Here is a 21,441-nt window from a genome sequence, read left to right as displayed (position 1 = left end):
AATGAGATTTTATACATATGTGTGTATGTATATATATACTTATACCTGTATATATAATACCAAGCCATGCTACTGTCAATCACCAGGTACATTTTTGAAAGCTGGACAATCAATACAGAAGACTGAAGAATTGATACATTTATTACAATGTTGGTGAAGAATATTGAATATATGGACTGCCAGAAGAACAAACATCTCTGTCTTGGAAGAAATATAGCTAGAATTCTCCTTAGAAGCAAGGATGGTGACACTTTGGACATGTTACTTTGGACATGTTATCAGGAGGGGCTAGTCCCTGGAGAAGGACATCATGCTTGATAAAGTAAAGGGTCAGTGAAAAAGAGAAAAACCCTCAATGAGATGGATTGACACAGTGGCTGCAACAAGGGGCTCAACTATAGCAATGATTGTGAGGATGGCAGAGGACCAGGCAGTGTTGTTCATAAGGTTGTTATGAGTTGGAACTGACTGGACAGCACCTAACAATAACAACAACACTATATGTATATATAGATTGATAGTTATAGATGATAGAAAGGTAGATAGATAGATGATGATGATGATAGATAGATAGAGAGAGAGAGATGATAGATAGATAGATGATAGGTAGATGATAGACAGACAGATAGATGATAGATAGATAGATGGATGATAGATGATAGATGACAGGTGGATAGATAGGTATATATATAATATATAATAAAAAATATTATATATAGGTATATATATAATATATAATAAAAAATATTATATATAGGTATATATATAATATATAATAAAAAATATTATATATAGGTATATATATAATATCTAGCACTTCTCAGATGATACAAGATTAAATATTATTATTTAATTATAAATGTTGATGTAGCATAGGTCTCGCAAATACTGGTACTCAAACATTTCAGCTGTTTTCCCATATATGCCTGCCATTTTGCAGTTAGGGAGGAACATACACTTGTTTTAAATAATGAATTGTAGGAAGAATTGGTACATGTCATTTTTGGGTGGGTTAAGGCATAGGAACAAACTTCCAGTTGTCTCTTCTCTTTCTGTGGTGACTGAGGAGGCAACAGACTGATGATGTTGAAGCCTACAATATTGTAGCCTTCAACTGCTGATGTTGAAGCCTACAATAGCCTATAACTTTGAGTGATCATGTGTAACAAGGCCTAATCTCCCCAGATAATCTATGTGATGGACACGTAGTAGCATAAAGTGAAAACAAATCTACAATAAATTCAATAATGGTCCTCCAAGATATCAGGTCTTAATTCCTGGAACCTCTACGTGTTACCTTATGTGAAAAAGGCTTTGTTGATCTAGTGAAAGATCTAGATATGGGAGAGATTACCCTTGATAATTCAGTGAGCTCTAAATGCAATAATAAGTGGTCTTATAAGAAAGAAGCAGAAAAAAATGGCAGAGTTGAGAATTCCAAGGGCCCATTCCACCAAAGAAACACCAAAGATGAGCAAAAACTGCCAGAATAAACTTCTTCAGAATTATGGAAAATACTAAAAGATGAATTTAAAAAGGCAATTTATGCATGGGCTTAATGTAATCTCTGTCAAGCCTGTAGCTGATCACAAATTAAAGGAACAGAGACTTCAGAGAGCACACACGACAAAGAATACAGTCTTTAAAAATAGTTTAGAAAAGTTACCAAACAATTACTACCCGTACTACACAACTGCAAACCCTGAGTAAAGGAAAGAATCTGATATTGAGAATTTTACCACATTATGGTATTCAAAATGTGCAGTTTCAACAAAAAATTTAAGGGCATTTAAAGAAAGAAAAAAGTGTAGGCTATTCATAGCAAAAATGAAATTAACAGAAACTGAACCTGAGGAAGCACAGACATTTAAATTATTAGTCAAAGATTTTAAATCAGCTGCCTCAAGTATGCTCAAAAAGTTAGAGCAAACCATAGACAAAGAACTAAAGGACACCAGAGGAATGGTGTTTCAACAAATGAGTAATAAGAATGAAGAGATAATAATTATAGAAAGAAACCAAATAGAAATTCTCAACCTGAAAATTACAATAACTGGTAAAAGTTTGACTAGAGGATTTCAACAGCAGATTTCAGCAGACAGAATAAAGATTCTGTGAAGTTGAAGATAGGTCAATTAAAGGAATCCAGTCAAGAAGCAAAAAGAAAAGTAATAAAGAAAAACTAACAGAGCCTTAATAATATGTGGGACACAGAGCATACCAATTTGCACGCGATGGGAGTACCAAAAAGAAAGGAGAAAGAGAAAGGGGAAGAAAGAATATTTGAAGAAACAATGGCCAAAAAAAAAAAATCCTTAAATTTGATGAAAGGCATGAATTTATATATCCAAGAAACAGTGAAGAAAGTGCCTAGAGGGAAATTTACAGCTATAAAATCCTACTCCAATAAAAGAGAAAGATCTCAAATCGATAACCTACTTCTTGAGAAACTAGAAGAAGAAGAGCAAACTAATCCCCAGGCTATCCAAATGAAAGAAGTAATAAAGCTTAGAGCAGAAATAAATGAAATAGGGAATAGAAAAACAATGCAGAGAATCAACAAAACCTGAAGTTGGTTACTTGAATAAATGAGTAACATCAACAAACCTCTAGCCAGAACGACAGAAAAGAGAGAAGATGCAAATAACTAAAATCAGGAATTAATGTGAGGACATTAACACCATCCTTACAGAAGTAAAAAGGATTTTAAGAGAATACTATGAATGATTGTACACCAAGAAATCAGATAACACATGTAAAGTGGACAAACTCCTTGAAACACACAATCTCAATTGACTTCAAAAAAACAGAAAGTCTCAAAACTTTTAAATAGTCTCATACTTTGTCTTTCTATTATTACTAAATAGAATTCATGATGTGTTACTTTCACTTAATGAGACACCATTTCTAAGTAAAAAAAATGTGAGATTATTTGAGATAATCCATTGGATAGTGTGGTTTTTAGAAAATCGTTGTATGTAAAGTTGTGACTGTAAGCACTGAGAATATAGATAAATATATTCAGTAAGACAGAAAATTGCCATGTTTCTTGAGATTCTATAAACTTCTATCTGAAAAGTTTATATCACACATGGTCAATTAAAATTTTCAGTGGCTTGACAATTAAACACAGTGATAAAACTAGACTCAAAGCTGAATTAACTCATTTGGTCATTTAAAAAAACATTTATTGAGACTCTCTATGAGCCTGACATACCTATTAGGCACTGGGGATAGAGTGGTGAACAAACTAGATTAAGCTACTACTCTCAGTTAGTTTCTATTCAAGTTGAGGGAGATAGAGGAATATGTGAACAAATACACATACCAAATAGCTGAGTAATAAAGAGAACTATTAATGAGAGGCTGAGTAAAACAGGCCCATGGCAGAGGACTGATTATTTTTTAGAGTCCAGGTAAGGTCTCTATGACCTTCCTTAGGCAGTAACATTTAAGCTTCAAACTGAAAGAATATTAGGAGTAGAAGGAACAGCAAGTACAAAAGTCCTGAGATGGAGGCATGCATGAGGTTGTCCAAGAAATCAGTGTAAATGAAGTAGGACGAATTGGTAGGAAGGGGAAAGATAAGAGAGAATGTAGCTCAAATAAGAACCCATGGATGAGTGACATTAATCATTTCTAAATATTTGTTGCTGAGTGCCATCAAGTCAACTCTGACTCTTAGTGAACCCATGTGACACAGTAGAACTGTACTATAGGGTTTTCTAGGTTACGGTCTTTATACAATTAGATCACCGGGTCTTTCTCTTTCAAACTACCAACCTTTGGGTTAACTACTGAGTGCTCAACTATTGCACCATCACAGCTATTCTTCTAAATATTTTCAGGCAACGGATAGATAACATTATAATTATTCGCAGTAAAGATTTTTTTTCAAAATGCAGAGATGGTAGTCATATAAGGATGAGATTCTTGTTCTCCTTTTACTGTCGTCCGGCTATTTATCATTTGGAAATTGTCATGTGAACTTTCTTTCTCTTACCAAATAACTCAGTAATGACAGAAATATTACTTTATTAATATCTTATAATTATTTAGCTCTGGATAAAATGAACTAACAAAAAAGGGCAGTATTCCTACGTCCTTAACATTTTGGTTATTGCATGGAGAATATCTGAAAGGGATGAAAATGTCATTTTGTATTTTTTACATCATTAAGTGGTTAAACCTAGAGACAATTTTGTCTTCTCAACAACCTTCCTTCATGCACCCTTGATGTCCTTTTTCTCACTATAGACTGCTAACTGAAAGGTTGGCAGTTCAAATCCACCAGCTGCTCCTTGGAAACCCTATTTGACAGACTTACCCTGTCCTCTAGGGTCATTACCAGTTGGAATTGACTCAACAGCAACGAGTTTGGTTTTTCTGGTTTATAGATTAGGAGGTTCAGCATGGGAATGGCCATAGTGTACAACACAGATGCTACTTTCTGGTATCCATGAAGTGACTTGACCTTGATTGCAAGTACTTGATGATGGCAGTCCCATAAAATACGAAGACTGCAGTGAGATGAGAAGTACACATGGATAAAGTCTTCTGATAGCCTCAGCTGAGTATATCTTCACGATAACGCTAAGTATGAACAGGTAGGAAATCAAGATAATCTGAAGAGCAAAAAACACACTGAAACTTGATATAATGTGTTTATCAGAGTAAGACAGAGTCAGAATTGTTTTAATATTAAAGAAAAAGTGAAGAATCACATTGGACATACAGAAGGAGAGTAGGAGTGTTTCTCCAATTTGGAGGGAGGTATTTTATTCAGAAAGCCACATACATAGCAGCCTATGGCCAGATGAACACACACACTTGTCATCATGGTGATCATGTAATATTGGGATTTACACACTGCTGCAGAGCAGCCATAGGCCATTAAGGTCAAGAGATAACTTCCTGCAATGGCAAAGACTGCAAAGAAAAACATCTGAGCAGCACGTGCATTGTAGGAGATAATTTTGTCTCCTATAAGGAACCTAATCACGACCTTTAGAGTGACTGCTGAGGAGTAACAAAAGTTCACAAGGGATAGGGTACTGAGGAAAAAGAACACAAGGGTATGTAGGCGAGAGTCCAACAAAATCCACCCAGTCATCCCCAGGTTCCCAACGCAGTGGGATCTGCAATTCTGAAGCACTGGTTAGTCCTAGTAAGATGAATTCAGCCCCCTCTGTATTGTTCTCCATGGATGTTATTTGGAAACCACATCTGTAGCAATGAGAAATGAAGACACAAAGTAGGAAATAAAAAATAATTGCACAGAACTAGAAATGTATAACTACTCTGTGCATTATTTTATTATAATAATAATTTTTATTATTCTCCATTATTATATTATTATAGTATTCTCCAGACTGAAAGCACAAGCATGAAAACACAATTCACTGGATAACTTATATATACAGTTACATACTGTTGAAGCTGAAGAATCTTCATGGATCATCTATCCAACTTTAATTTTGTATATAAGTAAATTGAGTTGCAGGAAAGAACGACATATCCAAGGTCAAATGCTTGGACTGAATTGATCTCACAAATCTGATCTTTTGAGTCTACTCTCAGCCTATACTTCTGCTGTGCTCACATGCCAGGCAAATTATATGTATTAAAAAAATCTGTTGCCATTATGTCAATTCTGACTCATAGAGACCCTATAGGACAGAGTAGAAGTGGGCGATAGCATTTTCAAGGAGCAGTTGGTGGATTCAAACTGCTGATCTTTTGGTTAGCAGGCAAGCTTTTAACCACTGTGCCACTAGGGCTCCTTTATATGTATATAATCATTTAATCCTCTCATTAACCCCATGAGGTTAGTTTATCTTATGAGTTATCTTAGCAACAAAGAGATAGAGTAATTTACTTAAGGTTACACAGTTATTAACCAACAGAGGCAAGCTTTAAACCAAGTCAAAGTTGTTTGCAACCTAAATATTATTAGTGAATTTAAATTGATTTTAACTTTGTTCAATTCACATTTAATCATTGTATCCATTGTACCAAGTTCAATGCTTGGATTTTTACAGTAAAATACCTCAGAAATATAGATAGTAGATATAGTGGAATAAAAGTAGCATTAGAATCATATACAACAACCAAAGGCAATTCGGAATAGCAGATATAGAATTGGGTATGAGAATTCAGGCTTAGGGAAGAGGTATATAAGCATTCACATATCAGCCCCATCATTTACTGCCTGGAAGACATTGCTCCTAATGTAACTTCCCTGAGCCTCATTTTCCCATGAATAAGATGAAGATGATAACAGGACCTACCTAAAGAGATTTTTGTAAGAGTTAAATGAGATAATTTGTGGAAACCTGCATAACACAGGTGTTAAGCACAAATCTGAATGCTAATATTGTTATTAAAATGGAACTATGATATCTATTTTAGTTTGGTGGTGACATGCAGAACTTCAAGTTATGGATGAGTTTTAAAGTCTAGTAGTCTCACTTTTTGATTTGCTTTTCTTCACATACTATGTCAACTCCAATCATCTTTTCCCTCCAGTATTTCTTAATATGCTCTTCCTCTCCCATACTGGTAGCTGTGTAAGCATTCTACATGACAAGTGAGGAATCATCAGTGCTTCTTTAATTTATTTTGATAACCATATTTTAGCTTGAGTTTCAGTTCATCTTGCCTGCCGATCTTAGGATTCGCCAGTCTTTGTAGCCTCTGAGCAAGCCCTGCTCTCTGACCTGCCTATCTTGGGTTTGCCAGCCCCTTCGGCTACGTGAATCAGGAGAAGCCTCCAGTCTGACTCACAGACTTGGGATGTTCCAGCCTATACACATATAGGTTTACTGGTTTTGCTTCGCAAGACATTTGATACCAGGAGTGATTCTAGAGAAGCAAAATTGTAAAGATGAGTTTTGTAAATTGGTTCTCAAGTCTGGTTAGTCTTAAAGATGCTGATGACTCTGCTTCCAGTAATCCATGGCATGAGGTAGTAATACGAATACAAAAAATGTCACCACCAATACATCAGTATTGGTGAGAGGCAATGCTCTGGGTGATTGCATGTTTCATACCTGTTATGGATTGAATTGTGTCCCCCCAATATGTGTGTCACCTTGGCTAGGCCATGATTTCCAGTATTGTATGATTGTCCACCATTTTATGACCTGATATGATTTTCCTATGTCTTGTAAATCCTACCTCTATGATGTTAATGAGGAAGAATTATGCACTGGCATATGGTAGACAGCATGTGAATAAATCCAATGTCATTAAAATGGTTTCTTGAAAGCAAAACCCACATATCCTTATGTTCTCCTTTAGCTATTCCCACTCATGTATTACATTTCTGGACATAATGTTTTCCTTTTTCTAGACAACAGACTTTTGAAGAGGTAAGTGTTTCACCTTAAGAACTAAGAGCGTTGAAGGCCTGAAACTGTAAGCCATTGCACAGGGAAGGTCTGAGGGGAATACACTGGGTTGTTGTGGATTCTACTATGTTAAATAGTTAAGCCTAGAAACAATTTTGCCTTCTCAACAGCCTTCTCTAATGCACTCTTGACATCCTTGTTCCTCAGGCTGTAGACCAGAGGGTTCATCATGGGGATGACCATAGTATAGAACACAGATGCCTTTTTGTCTGTGTCCATTGAATGACTGGAGCTGGGTTGTGTATACATGAAGATGCATGTCCCATAGAAGATAGAGACTGCAACAAAGTGAGAAGCACAGGTGGACAAAGCCTTCCGATATCCTTCAGCTGAGTGCATCTTTAGAATTGTGGTAAATATGAACAGGTAGGATATCAAGATAACCAGAAGAGCAAAAAAGGTATTGAAGCCTGCTGCAAAAACAAGAATCATCTCACTAACATGTCTATCAGAGCAAGAGAGAGCCATGACTGCTGGAACATCACAGAAAAAGTGATGGACCACATTGGACATACAGAAGGAGAGGTGGAATGTGACCCCAGTGTGGATGGAGCCACTAAGGAAACCACCAACATACGAACCTATAGCCAGACATGTACACAGACCTGTTGTCATGGTGCTGGTGTAATGTAGGGGTTTACACACTGCTGCATAGCGGTCATAGGCCATTGAAGCCAAGAGGAAATTTTCTACAGAAGCAAATACTGCAAAAAAGAACATCTGAGCAGCACATGCATTGTAGGAGATGACATTGTCTCCTATAAGGAACCCAGCCAACGCTGTAGGAGTAACAGCTGAAGAGTAACAAAGGTCCACCAGAGACAAGTTACTGAGGAACAAATACATGGGAGTGTGGAGACGAGAGTCCAATAAAATCAACACAATCATCCCCAGGTTCCCAAGCACATTGATGAGGTAAATGAGAGTGAATATTATAAAGAGGGGGAACTGAAGCTCCAGAGCATTGGTTAGTCCTAGCAGGATGAACTGATTGATTTCTGTTCTATTTTCCATTGACATTATTTGGGAATTAAGAGATGCCCTGTATTAAGAAGGAATAATGGGACAGAGTGTTAAACAGAAAAGAAATTGCAGTAAAATTGAATTGTATACATATCCTGTGCATTAATTCATCATAGCAATAACTTGTATTTCAAGTGTCTCCATACACGAAGTCCTGACCTAACTTCTTAAAACCCCATTTCTTCTCTCTGTAAAATAAAGTTGGCAATGAGACCCATTTCAAGGTATTTAATGAGAATTAAATGAGAGAATGCATGAAAGACAATGAGTAAAATTGGGTGTTTGGCATAGCCTGATTAGTGCTGTTGTTGTTAGTAGGTGCTGTCAAGTCATCTCTGACTCATAATGACCTTGTGTATAACAGAATGAAATGTTGCCTGGTCCTTCCTGCAGGATTCTCACAATTGTATGTAAGTTTGAGCCCTTTGTTGCAGCCACTGTGTCAATTCATTGAATTGAGGGTATCCTTTTTTGAGCCCTATACTTTAAAAAACTTTTTTTTTTTTCCTCTAGTGATTGGTTCCTCTTGATTACATGCCCAAAGTAAACGGGATGAAGTCTTTTTATCATCACTTCTAGGGAGTATTCTGGCTGTACTTCCTCCAAGACAGATTTGTTCATTCTTCTGGCAGTCCATGGTATATTCAATATTTTTCACCTATACCATAATTTGAATGTGTCAATCTTCTGGTCTCCTTTTTTGTTGTTCTGATTCCGCATGCAATATGATGTGATTGAAAATACCAAGGCTTGGACAAAAAACATTGAAATACAGACATCAGGTAAAACACAGGCAAAGCAATGCAAGAATTTAGGAAAATAATACAGGAACTTAATGTCAAAATAAATATCCAAGTAGGAATCACACAAAAACAACAATTAGAAATCCAAAAGATAAACAACAAGATTTCAGAAGGGGACAATGCCATAGAAGGTTGTAAGAGCAAATTGGAAACAGTGGAAGAAAGGACTAGCAAAATCGAAGACAAATCCTTGGATACCACTTTGTTTGAGGGAAAACCAGAGAAAAGAATAAAGAAGATTGAAGGAAACCTAAGAACTATGTGGGATAAAATCAAGGGCAAAAATCTGTGCATGTTCAGATTTCCAGAACAGGGGGAGAAAATGGAAAACATAGAGATCACTGAAGATTTGCTGAAAGAAAAGTTCCTTAACATCATGAAAGACAAAAGGCTAACCACCGAAGAAGCTCAATGAACCCCGTATAGGATAGACCCCAAAAGGAAAGCACCAAGACGTATCATAATCACACTCACCAAAACAAAGAAAGACAAAGAAAGAATCCTGAGAGCAGCATCAGAAAAATGAAAAGTCACATACAAAGGGGAAACAATAAGACTAAGGTCTGCTTACTCAGCAGGAACCATGCAGGCAAGAAGGCAGTGGAATGGCATATATGAAACCTTCAAAGAAATAAAATTGCCAACCAAGAATAATATATCCTGAAAACTCTCACTCTAAAATGGTGGCAATATAGGTCATTTCCCAGAAAAACAGAAATTAAGGTAATACATAAAAAAGAAGAAAAAAAAAACTTAAAAGAATTATTAAAGGGAATCCTTCAGTTAGAGAACTGACAACATCAGAAAACAACCTGAATCTAGGACACAGGACAGCATCAGCCAGGTACCAAAGTAGGTGATGAAATCTCAAGATAAAACAAAACTAAAATATTTACAACAGGTAACAAGTGATATCAATCTGTAAATGTCATCAGAACAATAAAAGAGGGAATAAATGGTGTAGGTGTAGGATTTTCAAATGGAGAGGAAGTCAAGGTGATTGCCTTAGTCATCTAGTGCTGCTATAACAGAAATACCATGCATGGATGGTTTTTAACATAGTGAAGTTTCTTTTCTTACAGTAAAGTAGATTAAAAGTCCAAATTCAGGCTGTCAGCTCCAGGGGAAGTCTTTCTCTCTCTGTCAGCTCTAGAGGAAGACCCTTGTCCTCAATCTTCCCATGGTCGAAGAGCTTCTCAGGCACAGGGACCCCGGGTCCAAAGGATGTGCTCTGCTCCTGGTGCTGCTTTCTTGGAGGTATGAAGTACCCCACTCTGCTTGCTTCCCTTTCCTTTTATCTCTTAAGAGATAAAAGGTGGTGTAGGCCACACCCCAGAGAAACTCCCTTTACCTTGGATCAGGGAGGTGGCCTGAGCAAGAGTGGTGTTACAATCCCACCGTAATCCTCTCAACATAAAATTACAATCACAAAATGGAGGGCAACCACACAATACTGGGAATCATGGCCTAACCAAGTTGATAGACACATTTTTGTGGGGACATAATTCAATCCACAACAGTGATATCAAGCAACAAAACAGTGATACTAAAACCAACCAAAAACACCACAAAAAAGAAAATTACAGACCAATATCTTTCACGAATATAGATGCAAAAATTCTCAACAAAATTGTAGCCAATAGAATTCAGCATCATATAAAAAAATAATACACCACAATCAGGTGGGATTAATACCAGGTGTGTAAAGATGGTTGAACATTAAAAAATCAATTAACGTAATCCACCACATAAACAAAAGAGTCACATAATCATCACAATCAATGCTAAAAAGGCATTCGATAAAGTTCAACACCCATTCCTGATAAAAACTCCTTAAAATAGGAATAGAAGAGAAATTCCTGAATGTAATAAAGGGCATCTATACAAAACTAACAGCCAACATCATTCTGAACAGACAGAGGCTGAAAGCAGTCCCCCTGAGAACAAGAACAAGGCAAGGATGTCTTTTATCACTACTCCTATTTAACATTGTGCTGGAAGTGGTGGCTGGAGCAATAAGGCAGGAAAAAGAAATACAGGACATCCAAATAGGTATGGAAGATGTAAAACTATCCCTATTTGCAGATGATATGATACTATACGTAGAGAACTCAAAGACTCCACAGAAAACTACTGGAACTAATAGATTCAGCAGAATTGCAGGATATGAGATAAACATACAAAAATCATTTTGATTCCTATACAACTATAAAGAGAACTACAAAAAGGAAATCAGGAAAGGATTATCATTTAAAACAGGCCCTAAAAAAAAAAAAAAAAACTTTGGAATAAATCTAACCAGGGATGTAAAAGACACGTACAAAGAAAACTACAAAAGACTACTTCAAGGAACCAAAAGAGACCTACATAAATGGAAAATTATGCCATGCTCGGGGATAGGTAGACTCAACATTGTGAAAATGTAAATTCCATCCAAAGCAATCCACAAATAAAATACAATCCGAACCCAAATACCAACAGCATTCTTCAGTGAGATGGAAAACCTAATCATTAACTTTATATGGAACAAAGAGAGGGCCCGGATAAGTAAAGCATTCTGAAGAAGAGGTGTGGTCACCCTCCATTTTTTAATTTTCCTGTGTGTTATAAATTGTAACCTCTGCCTATGGTTAAAAAGGATTAGGGTGGGATTGTAACATCTTTACCCAGGTCACACCCCTGATCCAATGTAAACAGAGTTTCTCTGGGGCGTGGCCTGCACCACCTCTTATCTCTCAAGAGATAAAAAAGGAAAGGGAAGTGAACAGAGAGGAGGGTCCTCATACCACCAAGAAAGTAGCACCAGGAACAGAGTGCGTCCTTCGGATCTGGGGTTCCTGTGCAGAGAAGCTCCTAGTTCAGGGGAAGATTGATGACAAGGACCTTCCTTCAGAGCTGACAGAGAGAGAAAGCCTTGCCCTGGAGCTCATGCCCTGAGTTTGAACTTCTATTCTACTAGACTGTGAGAGAATAAATTTCTCTTTGTTAAAGCCATCTGCTTGTGATATTTCTGTTATAGCAGTACTAGATAACTAGACAGAGAGGAAGGATGGGGAAAGGAAAACACTAACTAGGCAATGATAAGTGGTAACTTTGGTGAAGGGTAACACAATATACAATACTGGGGAAATCGGTACAACATGACTATGGAAAGGTCATGAAACCTTCACAGGCACATCCAAACTCCCTGCAGGACCATGTTATGAGGCTGAGGGCTGGGAATCGTGATCTTGTGGGGCATCTAGCTTAATTAGCATAACATAGTTTGTAAAGAAAATGTTCTACATCTGACTGTGGTGAGTACTGTCTGGAGTTTTAAAAGCTTGCGAGAGGCCATCTAAGATACTCCCCTGGTCCTACCAAGTCTGGAGCAAGGGAGAGTAAAGAAAATCAAAGATGCAAGGGAAAGATTAGTCCAAAGCACTAACGGACCACAACTACCACAGCCACCTCCACCAGACTGAGGCCAGCACAACTGGATGGTGCCTGGCTACCACTACTGACTGCTCTGACAGGGATCACAGTATTGGGAGAAAAATGTGGAACAAAATTCAAACTCATACACACACACACACACACAAAACAAAAAAACGTAGACTTACTGGTACGACAGAGACTGGAAAAACCCATAGAGTATGGCTCCTGGACACTCTTTTAATTCAGTACTGAAGTCGCTCCTGAGGTTCACTCTTCAGCCAAAGATTAGACAGGCCCATAAAACAAACAATAATACATGTAGCTCAAACATGTATATGAGACTAAAATGTGCACACCAGCCCAGGGGCAAGAACAAGAAGGCAGGAGGGGACAGGAAGGCAGGGCAAAGGCAAATGGAAATGGGCAACTCAAGTCAAGAAGGGGTGAATGTTGACATGTCGTGGGGTTGTCAACTGAAGTCATAAGACAATTCGCTCTGTAAACCTTTACCTAAAGCACAATTATTAAAAAAAAAAAAAATACTAAGGCTTTGGTCAGATGCATCTTAGTCATCAAAGTGACATCTCTTTTTTAAGACTTTCAGAGGCCTTTCAGAAAGCTTTGCTCAATGCAGTACTTCAATTAGTGCTAGTGTTAGGTATAACATTAGGCATATTATTAGAATGTAATGATGGCTTGTAAGTTTGTCTTGCAAAAAGTGGGTGGTGATATAAAATGTGTGTGAGTTTTTAACATCTGGCAGCCTCACTGGCCTACTTGCCTTTCCTCGCACACTGGGTCCACTCTTATATTCTAGCCACCCACGTGTCTGTCAGTTTGTCATATGGGGGGGCTTGCATGTTGCTGTGATGCTGGAAACCATGTCACCAGTATTCAAATACCAACAGGGTCACCCACAGTGGACAGGTTTCAGCTGAGCTTCCAGACTAAGACAGACTAGGATAAAAGACCCGGCGGTGTGCTCCTGAAAAGAATTAGCTAGTGAAAATCTTATGAATAGCTGCAGAACATTGTCTGATGTAGTGCAGGAAGATGACCCCCCAGTTCAGAAGGCACTCAAAAGACAACTGGGGAAGAACTGCCTCCTCAAAGTAGAGTCCACCTTAACGACGTGGATGGAGTCAAAGTTTTGGGACCTTCATTTGCTGATGTGGCATGACTCAAAATTATAAGAAATAGCTGCAAACATCCATTAATAATCAGAACCTAGAATGTACAAAGTATGAATCTAGAAAAATTGAAAATCATCAAAAAATGAAATGGAACACATAAACATCAATATTCTAGGCATTAGGGAGCTGAAATGGACTGGTGTTGGCCTTTTTGAAACAATCATATGGTCTAAATAAAACAGAAATGACAAACTGAAGAGGAATGGTGTTGTACTCATCATCAAAAAAAAAAAATTTCAAGAACTATCCTGAAGTACAATGCTGTCAGGGACAGGATAATATCCACATACCTGCAAGGAAGGCCAATTAATATGACTATTATTCAAATTTATGCACCGTCCACTAAGGCCAAAGATAAAGAAATTGAACATTTTTAGCAGCTGCTGTAGTCTGAAATTGATTGAACATGCAATCAGGATGCATTGATAATTACTGGTAATCGGAAAGTGAAAGTTGGAAACAAAGAAGAGTCGGGGTAAGAAAGTACAGCCTTCTGATAAAAATGATGCCAGAAATAGAATGATAAAATTTTGCAAGACCAATGACTTCTTCGTTGCAAATACCATTTTCCACCAACATAACCGGCAGCTATAGACGTGGATCATGCCACATGGAATACACAGGAATCAAATCGACTACATCTGTGGAAAAAGACAACAAAAAAGCTCAATATCATCGGTCAAAACAAGGCCAGAGGCTGGCTGCAGAACAGACTACCAATTGCTCCTATGCATGTTCAAGTTGAAACAGAAGAAAATTAGAACAAGTCCACAAGAGCCAAAGTACCACCCTGAGTATATCCCACTTGAATTTAGAGACTATCTTGAGAATAGATTTTATGCATTGAATGCTAACGACCGAAGACCAGATGAGTTGTGGAATGACATCAAAGACATCATACATGAAGAAAGGAAGGGGTTATTAAAAAGACGGGAAAGAAAGAAAAGACCAAAATGGATGTCAGAAGAGACTCTGAAACTTGCTCTTAAACGTCAACTAGCTAAAGCAAAAGGAAGAAATGATGAAGTAAAAGAACTGAAGAGAAGATTTCAGAGGATGGCTTGAGCAGACAAAGTAAAGTGCTATAATGACATGTACGAAGAGTTAGAGATAGGAAACCAAAAGGGAAGAACACTCTTGGCATTTCTCAAGCTGAAAGAACTGAAGAAAAAATTCAAGCCTCGAGTTGCACTAGTGACGGATTCTATGGGGAAAATATTAAACAACTCAGGAACCATCAAAAGAAAATGGAAGGAATACATAGAGTCATTATACCGAAAAGAATTGGTCTATGTTCAACTGTTTCAAGAGGTGGCATATGATCAGGAACCAATGGCACTGAAGGAAGAGATCCAAGCTGCACTGAAGGTATTGGCAAAAAACAAAGCTCCAGGAACTGACAGAGTATCAACTGAAAGGTTTCAACAAAGGGGTGCAGCACTGGAAGTACACTGGAAGTGCTCACTAGTCTATGCCAAGAAGTTTGGAGCACAGGTACCTGGCCAACCAACAGGAAGAGATCCATGTTTATGCCTAATCCCAAGAAAGGTGATCCAGCTGAATGTGGAAATTTTCAAACAATATCATTAATATCACATGCAAGTGAAATTTTGCTGAAGATCATTCAAAAATGGCTGCAGCAGTATATCGACAGGGAACTGCCAGAAATTCAAGCCAGATTTAGAAGAAAGTGTGGAACCAGGGATATCATTGCTGATGTCAGATGGATCCTGGCTGAAAGCAAAGAATACCAGAAGGATGTTTACCTGTGTTTTATAGACTATGCAAAGGTATTCGACTGTGTGGATCATAACAAACTATAGATAACATTGCGAAGAATGGGAATTCCAGAACACTTAACTGTGCTCATGAGGAACCTTTACATAGATCAAGAGGCAGTTGTTCAGACAGAACAAGGGGATACTGATTAGTTTAAAGTCAGGAAAGGTGTGAGTCTGGGTTGTATTCTTTCACCATACCTATTCAATCTGTATGCTGAGAAAATAATACAAGAAGCTGGACTATATGAAGAAGAATGGGGCATCAGGATTGGAGGAAGACTCAACAATGTGCATTATGCAGATGACACAACCTTGCTTGCTGAAAGTGAAGAGGACTTGCACTTACTGGTGAGGATCAAAGACCATAGCCTTCAGTATGGATTACACCTCAACATAAAGAAAACAAAACTCCTCATAACTGGACCAATAAGCAAAGTTGTGATAAATGGAGAAAAGACTGAAGTTGTTGAGGATTTCATTTTACTTGAATCCACAATCAATACCCATGGAAGCGGCAGTCAAGAAATCAAAAAGACACACTACACTGGACAAATCTGCTGCAAAAGACCGCTTTAAAGCGTTGAAAAGCAAAGATGTCACCTTGAAGACTAAGGTGCGCCTGCCCCAAGCTTTGGTGTTTTCAGTTGTCTTGTATGCATGCGAAAGCTGGACGATGAATAAGGAAGACAAGAGAAGAATTGACACCTTTAAATTGTGGTGTTGATGAAGAATATTGAATATACCATGAACTGCCAAAAGAACAAAGAAGTCTGTCTTGGAAGAAGTACAACCAGAATGCTCCTCAGAAGCAAGGCTGGTGAGATGACATTTCTATTGTTCTGTGGTCAAGTGTGATTGTTTGTGCTTCTAGGGATTTGTCCATTTCATATATGTTATCTAATTTGTTGGCTTACAATCATTCATGGTATTCTCTTAAAATCCATTGTATTTCTGTAAGTTTGGTGTTAATGCCCTCACGTTAATTTCTGATTTCATTTATTTGCATCTTCTGTCTTATTCTAGCTAAAGGTTTGTCGATGTTATTCATCTATTCAAAGAACCTACTTCTGATTTTGATGTCTCACATACTTTGGACATTTTATTAGGAGAAATCAGTCCCTGGAGAAGGGCATCATGCTTGATAACGTGAACGTCAGCAAAAAAAGGAAGGCCCTCAATGAGATTGATTGACAACAGTGTTTCTCAGTGCCCTCCAGCCCATACGCTGGCTGAACCAGTATTTTCTGTGTGAGCTGTTTCTTATTTAATTTGTAATAATTTAATTTAAAAGTAATCCTGGTAGTTGAAATCTATATTTTAGCATGGATGGAAAGTTTCATTTTCTTAAACTCATTCTTTCTCTTATAAGTGTCATCCCATCTGAATCACAGAGGTCAAATGCTGAAAGCTCATAGATTGTGGGTACTTTTTGCCTGTATGTATGTTCTGCTGGTACGTTCCATGTTTTTAAATTTTTTATTTGAATATCTTCTTATGCAGGCGTAATATTTTACATTTTTGTATTTCAGTTTGAAGTCTTGGGCAGGACATCCATCCTCTGCTAACTGCTACTCTGTACCAACCTCCTCCTAATCCTTACACAGGTTCACTTCAGAAGCCTGACTTATAAAGGTCTTATGTTTGCCAACCTTTAACACATAACCACATTAAGCAAACATTATGTTCAACAACCACGGATAATATATGTATGCAGACACATCTTTTCAATTAATCCTCAGAATAACTTTGAAAGATATGTAGTGTTATTATTCCTGTTTTGCCATTGAGGATTCAAAAAGCTATGCTATCTTCTACAATTACATAGCTAGTAAGATTCAAAATTCACTGTTTAAACCTAGTTTTGAGCAAACAGAAAGCTGTCCTATTTAGTCACCTCAACTGTCAGTGTTTGTAGATGTGCTACTAATAATAAGGGCGAGATTATGGAATGAAGGTTAAAATAGAGTATGGATCTTACTATTCAGTTAAGACCCCTCTATTTACTCTCTAGTTTTTTCTTTTTTTTTAGTTTGTTTTCAACCTTCAGTTAGAAGTTTTTACCTTTAATTAGAGGCTGACAGGTAGTGAACAACAAGAAATTACCAACTACTTAGAGTATCATTTATCTTATTATTATTATTATTTGTCCCTATTCTTTTGGAAAACAACGTGATGTTTCATAAGTATCACTTAACTCCGTTCTGATGGAAGTTTTGATATTTCTACCCCAGCCTCACCTCACTGTTTTAGAAAAATATTTAAAACATCCTATTCTGGGATCAAATAACTCAGATATAACTTTCAGCTGCTTTAACATGGATTTCACTACTCATTAAAATTTTACATGAAATAAAAAGCTTACCTGGATTTCTGTTAGAAAAAGAAAAGCAATTCTGAATTGTGAGTTTGAAATCAAAAATTCAGCCGTGGGATAATGCATTGGTACTATGAGAGAAGCTCTGTCTCTCAGTTACTGGTCAAAAGGTTCCAAGATCTTTAAGGCAGTGAAAGATGGAGTAAACAACACTAACATGCAGTCAGGAAACGTGGGTCAAAGTTTTGCATATACGAGAATTGTTTCTCTGCCCTTGGAGGGGTCACTTACCTCCTCCTTATTTGTAAGACAAACATAATAAAATGTGTCTCCCACATACTTCACAGAATTATGGTAGTAAAGAGCAAATACATGTCATTTCAGGGTAGGTTCAAGCATATGAACAACCGTCCAGTTGTCTCTTCTCTTGCCGTGGTGACTGAGGAAGAAGCAGGCTTCAGCAGGTGCAGCTACTTACGTTGAAACCTGTAACTTAAAGTAACTGGGTATAGCAGGAGGCCTTCCCACCCCAGATGATCTGAGTGATCTACATGCAATGGCATAAGTGAAAAACAAATCTGCAATATAGGCTCAATAATTGTCTCCAAAGATACCAGGCCCTAATCTTTGGAACCTGTAAATGTTACCTTATATGAAAAAGACTTTTCTGATCTAGTTAAAGATCTAGTGATAGAAGAGATTACCCTTGATAATATAGGCAACTCATGAAGAAGAGTCATTCAATATAATTTTTCTTTTGGGGTGCTTTCCTGACTGTAGTTGGATAAAAACAAACAAAAAAAACCCAGTGCAAATACTCAGTTTGGGGAAAAGTTGCATGTGAGCTAACAACAGCTAACATTATTTTGAATAAATGGTTACCAAAGGGGTTCTGTACACAATTCAGTCCCTGCGGTTGATGCCACATGGAGTGATGTTGTGATTTCAGAGGCTAATGCATGAAAACCAGGAGGGAGTTATAAAGACACAGAGCTCTCAGGGGTGCCTTCCATGAGGGCACCTATGGCTCCGCATCTCAATTAGCTACAGAAGAAGCAATCATATTGCCCAAGGGGACCTAGGTGGATATGTTCAGTGCAGTGTGCACACGTTTGTGCATTACATGTTATCATTTCTTTCTTTTCTCTCCACTTTCTAATTATGTATAATTTACATACAGCAATATCCACAGATTTGAGCGTATAATTCTAAGACTTCGTTTAATGTCAATGGTCATGTAACCACTACTACAATCACAACATAGAACAGGTTAATCAACTAAACTAATTTCCTCAGGTTTCTTAGTCAACACCTTCACCCACCCATTGCTCCTGGCAACCACTAATCTGTAGCATTTTCACACGGTTTTGCCAAGAATGTCAAATAAATGAAATCCTAGTCTTTGTGGTTTTCTTTCACTTAGCGTAATGCATTTGAAATCCATCCATGTCGTTACCTGTATCAGTGGTGGCGTCCTTTTTATTGTTGATTTGTATTCCATTATCTGACATCACACACTGCTTATTCATCCCCCCAGTGGAGGATCATTTGTGTTGATTGCAGTTTTTAGTGATTACAAATAAAACCACTCTAAACATTTGCCTGAAGTGTTTTGTGTAAAACTAGGTTTTAGTTTTCACATTTCACATTTCATCTGAATAAATATGTAGTAGTTGGATTGCTTGGTAATGTTCTAAGTATATGTTTAATTTATAAGAAACGGAAGAACTGTTTTCTGAAGTGGCTCTACCATTCTGTATTCAATCAAAAATGTATTCAAATTGTTTCAGATCTTTGCCAGGACTTGTTATAGTAAGGTTTTTTAAATTGCATTTGATTTTTATTTCATTACGTTTTTTGCTCTATCTCAAAGTCTCAATAAGTCTTCTTATAAAAATCATTTTTTGAAACATCCATTTGCCTTAACAATACAGATGAGGCCTGGAAATTTTTTTTCCAACAAATGAGATAGATCAATTCCTTATTCTATACAGCCACCTTTGAGCACAGACTCTCAGTCTAACTTATTGCACCCTATTTAGGGCAGGCAAGTATAAAAGTTGAAAATTTGTTCTATGCAGTAAGATGGATTAGCCTTAAACTCAGGGAGTGATTTATGCCGTTCGAACTTCAGATTCTCATCTATAAAGAGAGAAATAATATATCCCTCATAAGATTTTCCAGAAGCTAATGAGATTATACATACGTTTTTGTTGTTATGTGCTATTGAGTCAATTCTGACTCATAGTGGCCCTGTATGACATAGTACAACTGTCCCATAGGGTTTCCTAGGCTGTCATCTTTATAGGTGTAGATTGTCAAGTCTTCTCCTGGAGAACTTCTGGGAGTGTTCGAAGCACCCATCTTTTGGTTAGTATCTGAGCATGTAATCATTGTACCAGCAGGACTCCTTGAGAATATATATATTAATAAGATTAATATATAAATAAGATTATGCATATATAATTAGATTATATAATGAGACTTTATGTAATGAGATTAAATATAATGAGTTTATTTAATGAGATTATATAAATACGTGTGTGTGTTTATACATATGTAAAATACCAAGCCATAGTATTTTCAATCACCACATGTGCCTGCAAAATTGAGACAATTAGTAAGGAAGACCGAAGAATTAAGGCCTTTGAATTATGGTGTTGGCCAAGGATATTGAATATACCATGGACTGCCAGAAGAACAAACAAATTTGTCTTGAAAGAAGTATAGCCAGAATGCTCCTTAGAAAGAAGGATGGCAAGACTTCATCTCACATACTGTGGTCATGGTACCAAGAGGGACCAGTCCTTGGAGAAGGACATCATGCATGCAAAGTAGAGGGTAAGCAAAAAAGAAGACCCTCAAATAGATGAATTGACACAGTGGCTGCAACAATTGCCTCAAACACAGCCAAGATTGTGAGGATGACGCAGAAATGGACAGTGTTTTGTTCTGTTTTTCATAGGATCATTATGAGTTGGAACTGACTAGATGGTACCTAACAAGAACCGCCTCAAGAACAATATGTATATGTATATGTGTGTGTGTGTGTATGTGTGTATAATATCTAGCACTTATCAGGTGCCACAAGATTAAATATTATTATTTCATTATTTATAAATGTTGGTATAGCATAGATCACACAAATAGTGGTACTCAGACATTCCAACTGATTACCCATGTGTGCCTGCCACTTTGCTTCTAGGCGGAGGTATATACTTCTCCTAGGCATTGAACTGTGGGAAGAATTCCCATATGTCATTTCTGGGTGGGTTAAAGCATATGAACACCCCTCCAGTTGTCTCCTCTTTTGCCATGGTGACTGAGGAGGCAATAGGCTCCAACAGGTACAGCAACCAATGTTGAAGCCTACAATAGCCTGTAACATTGAGTGACCATGTATAACATGGCCTCATCTCAGACAATCTGTGTGATGTACATATAATACAAGTGAAAACAAATCTGCAATAAGCTCAATAATGGTCCACAAATACAGGC

The 21,441-nt window shown here is 37.4% G+C and overlaps 1 protein-coding gene and 1 pseudogene across 1 annotated transcript; both read right to left on the bottom strand.

Moving 5' to 3' along the window:
• Positions 1-3,451: 3,451 nt before the first annotated feature.
• LOC100665744 (olfactory receptor 5B17-like) lies at positions 3,452-5,204 on the bottom strand (annotated as a pseudogene).
• Positions 5,205-7,410: 2,206 nt separating this feature from the next.
• On the bottom strand, positions 7,411-8,720 carry LOC100660723 (olfactory receptor 5B3-like). The gene has a single exon (XM_003421346.3). The coding sequence runs from the start codon at positions 8,430-8,432 to the stop codon at positions 7,482-7,484; it is 951 nt and encodes a 316-aa protein (XP_003421394.2). The 5' UTR covers positions 8,433-8,720; the 3' UTR covers positions 7,411-7,481.
• Between the last annotated feature and the right edge of the window lie 12,721 nt (positions 8,721-21,441).

Source organism: Loxodonta africana, chromosome 7, assembly GCF_030014295.1.
Source record: "Loxodonta africana isolate mLoxAfr1 chromosome 7, mLoxAfr1.hap2, whole genome shotgun sequence".
NCBI lineage: Eukaryota > Metazoa > Chordata > Mammalia > Proboscidea > Elephantidae > Loxodonta > Loxodonta africana.
The sequence above is the reverse complement of the archived record's forward strand: the minus strand, read 5'-3'. Positions and strand labels throughout refer to the sequence as shown.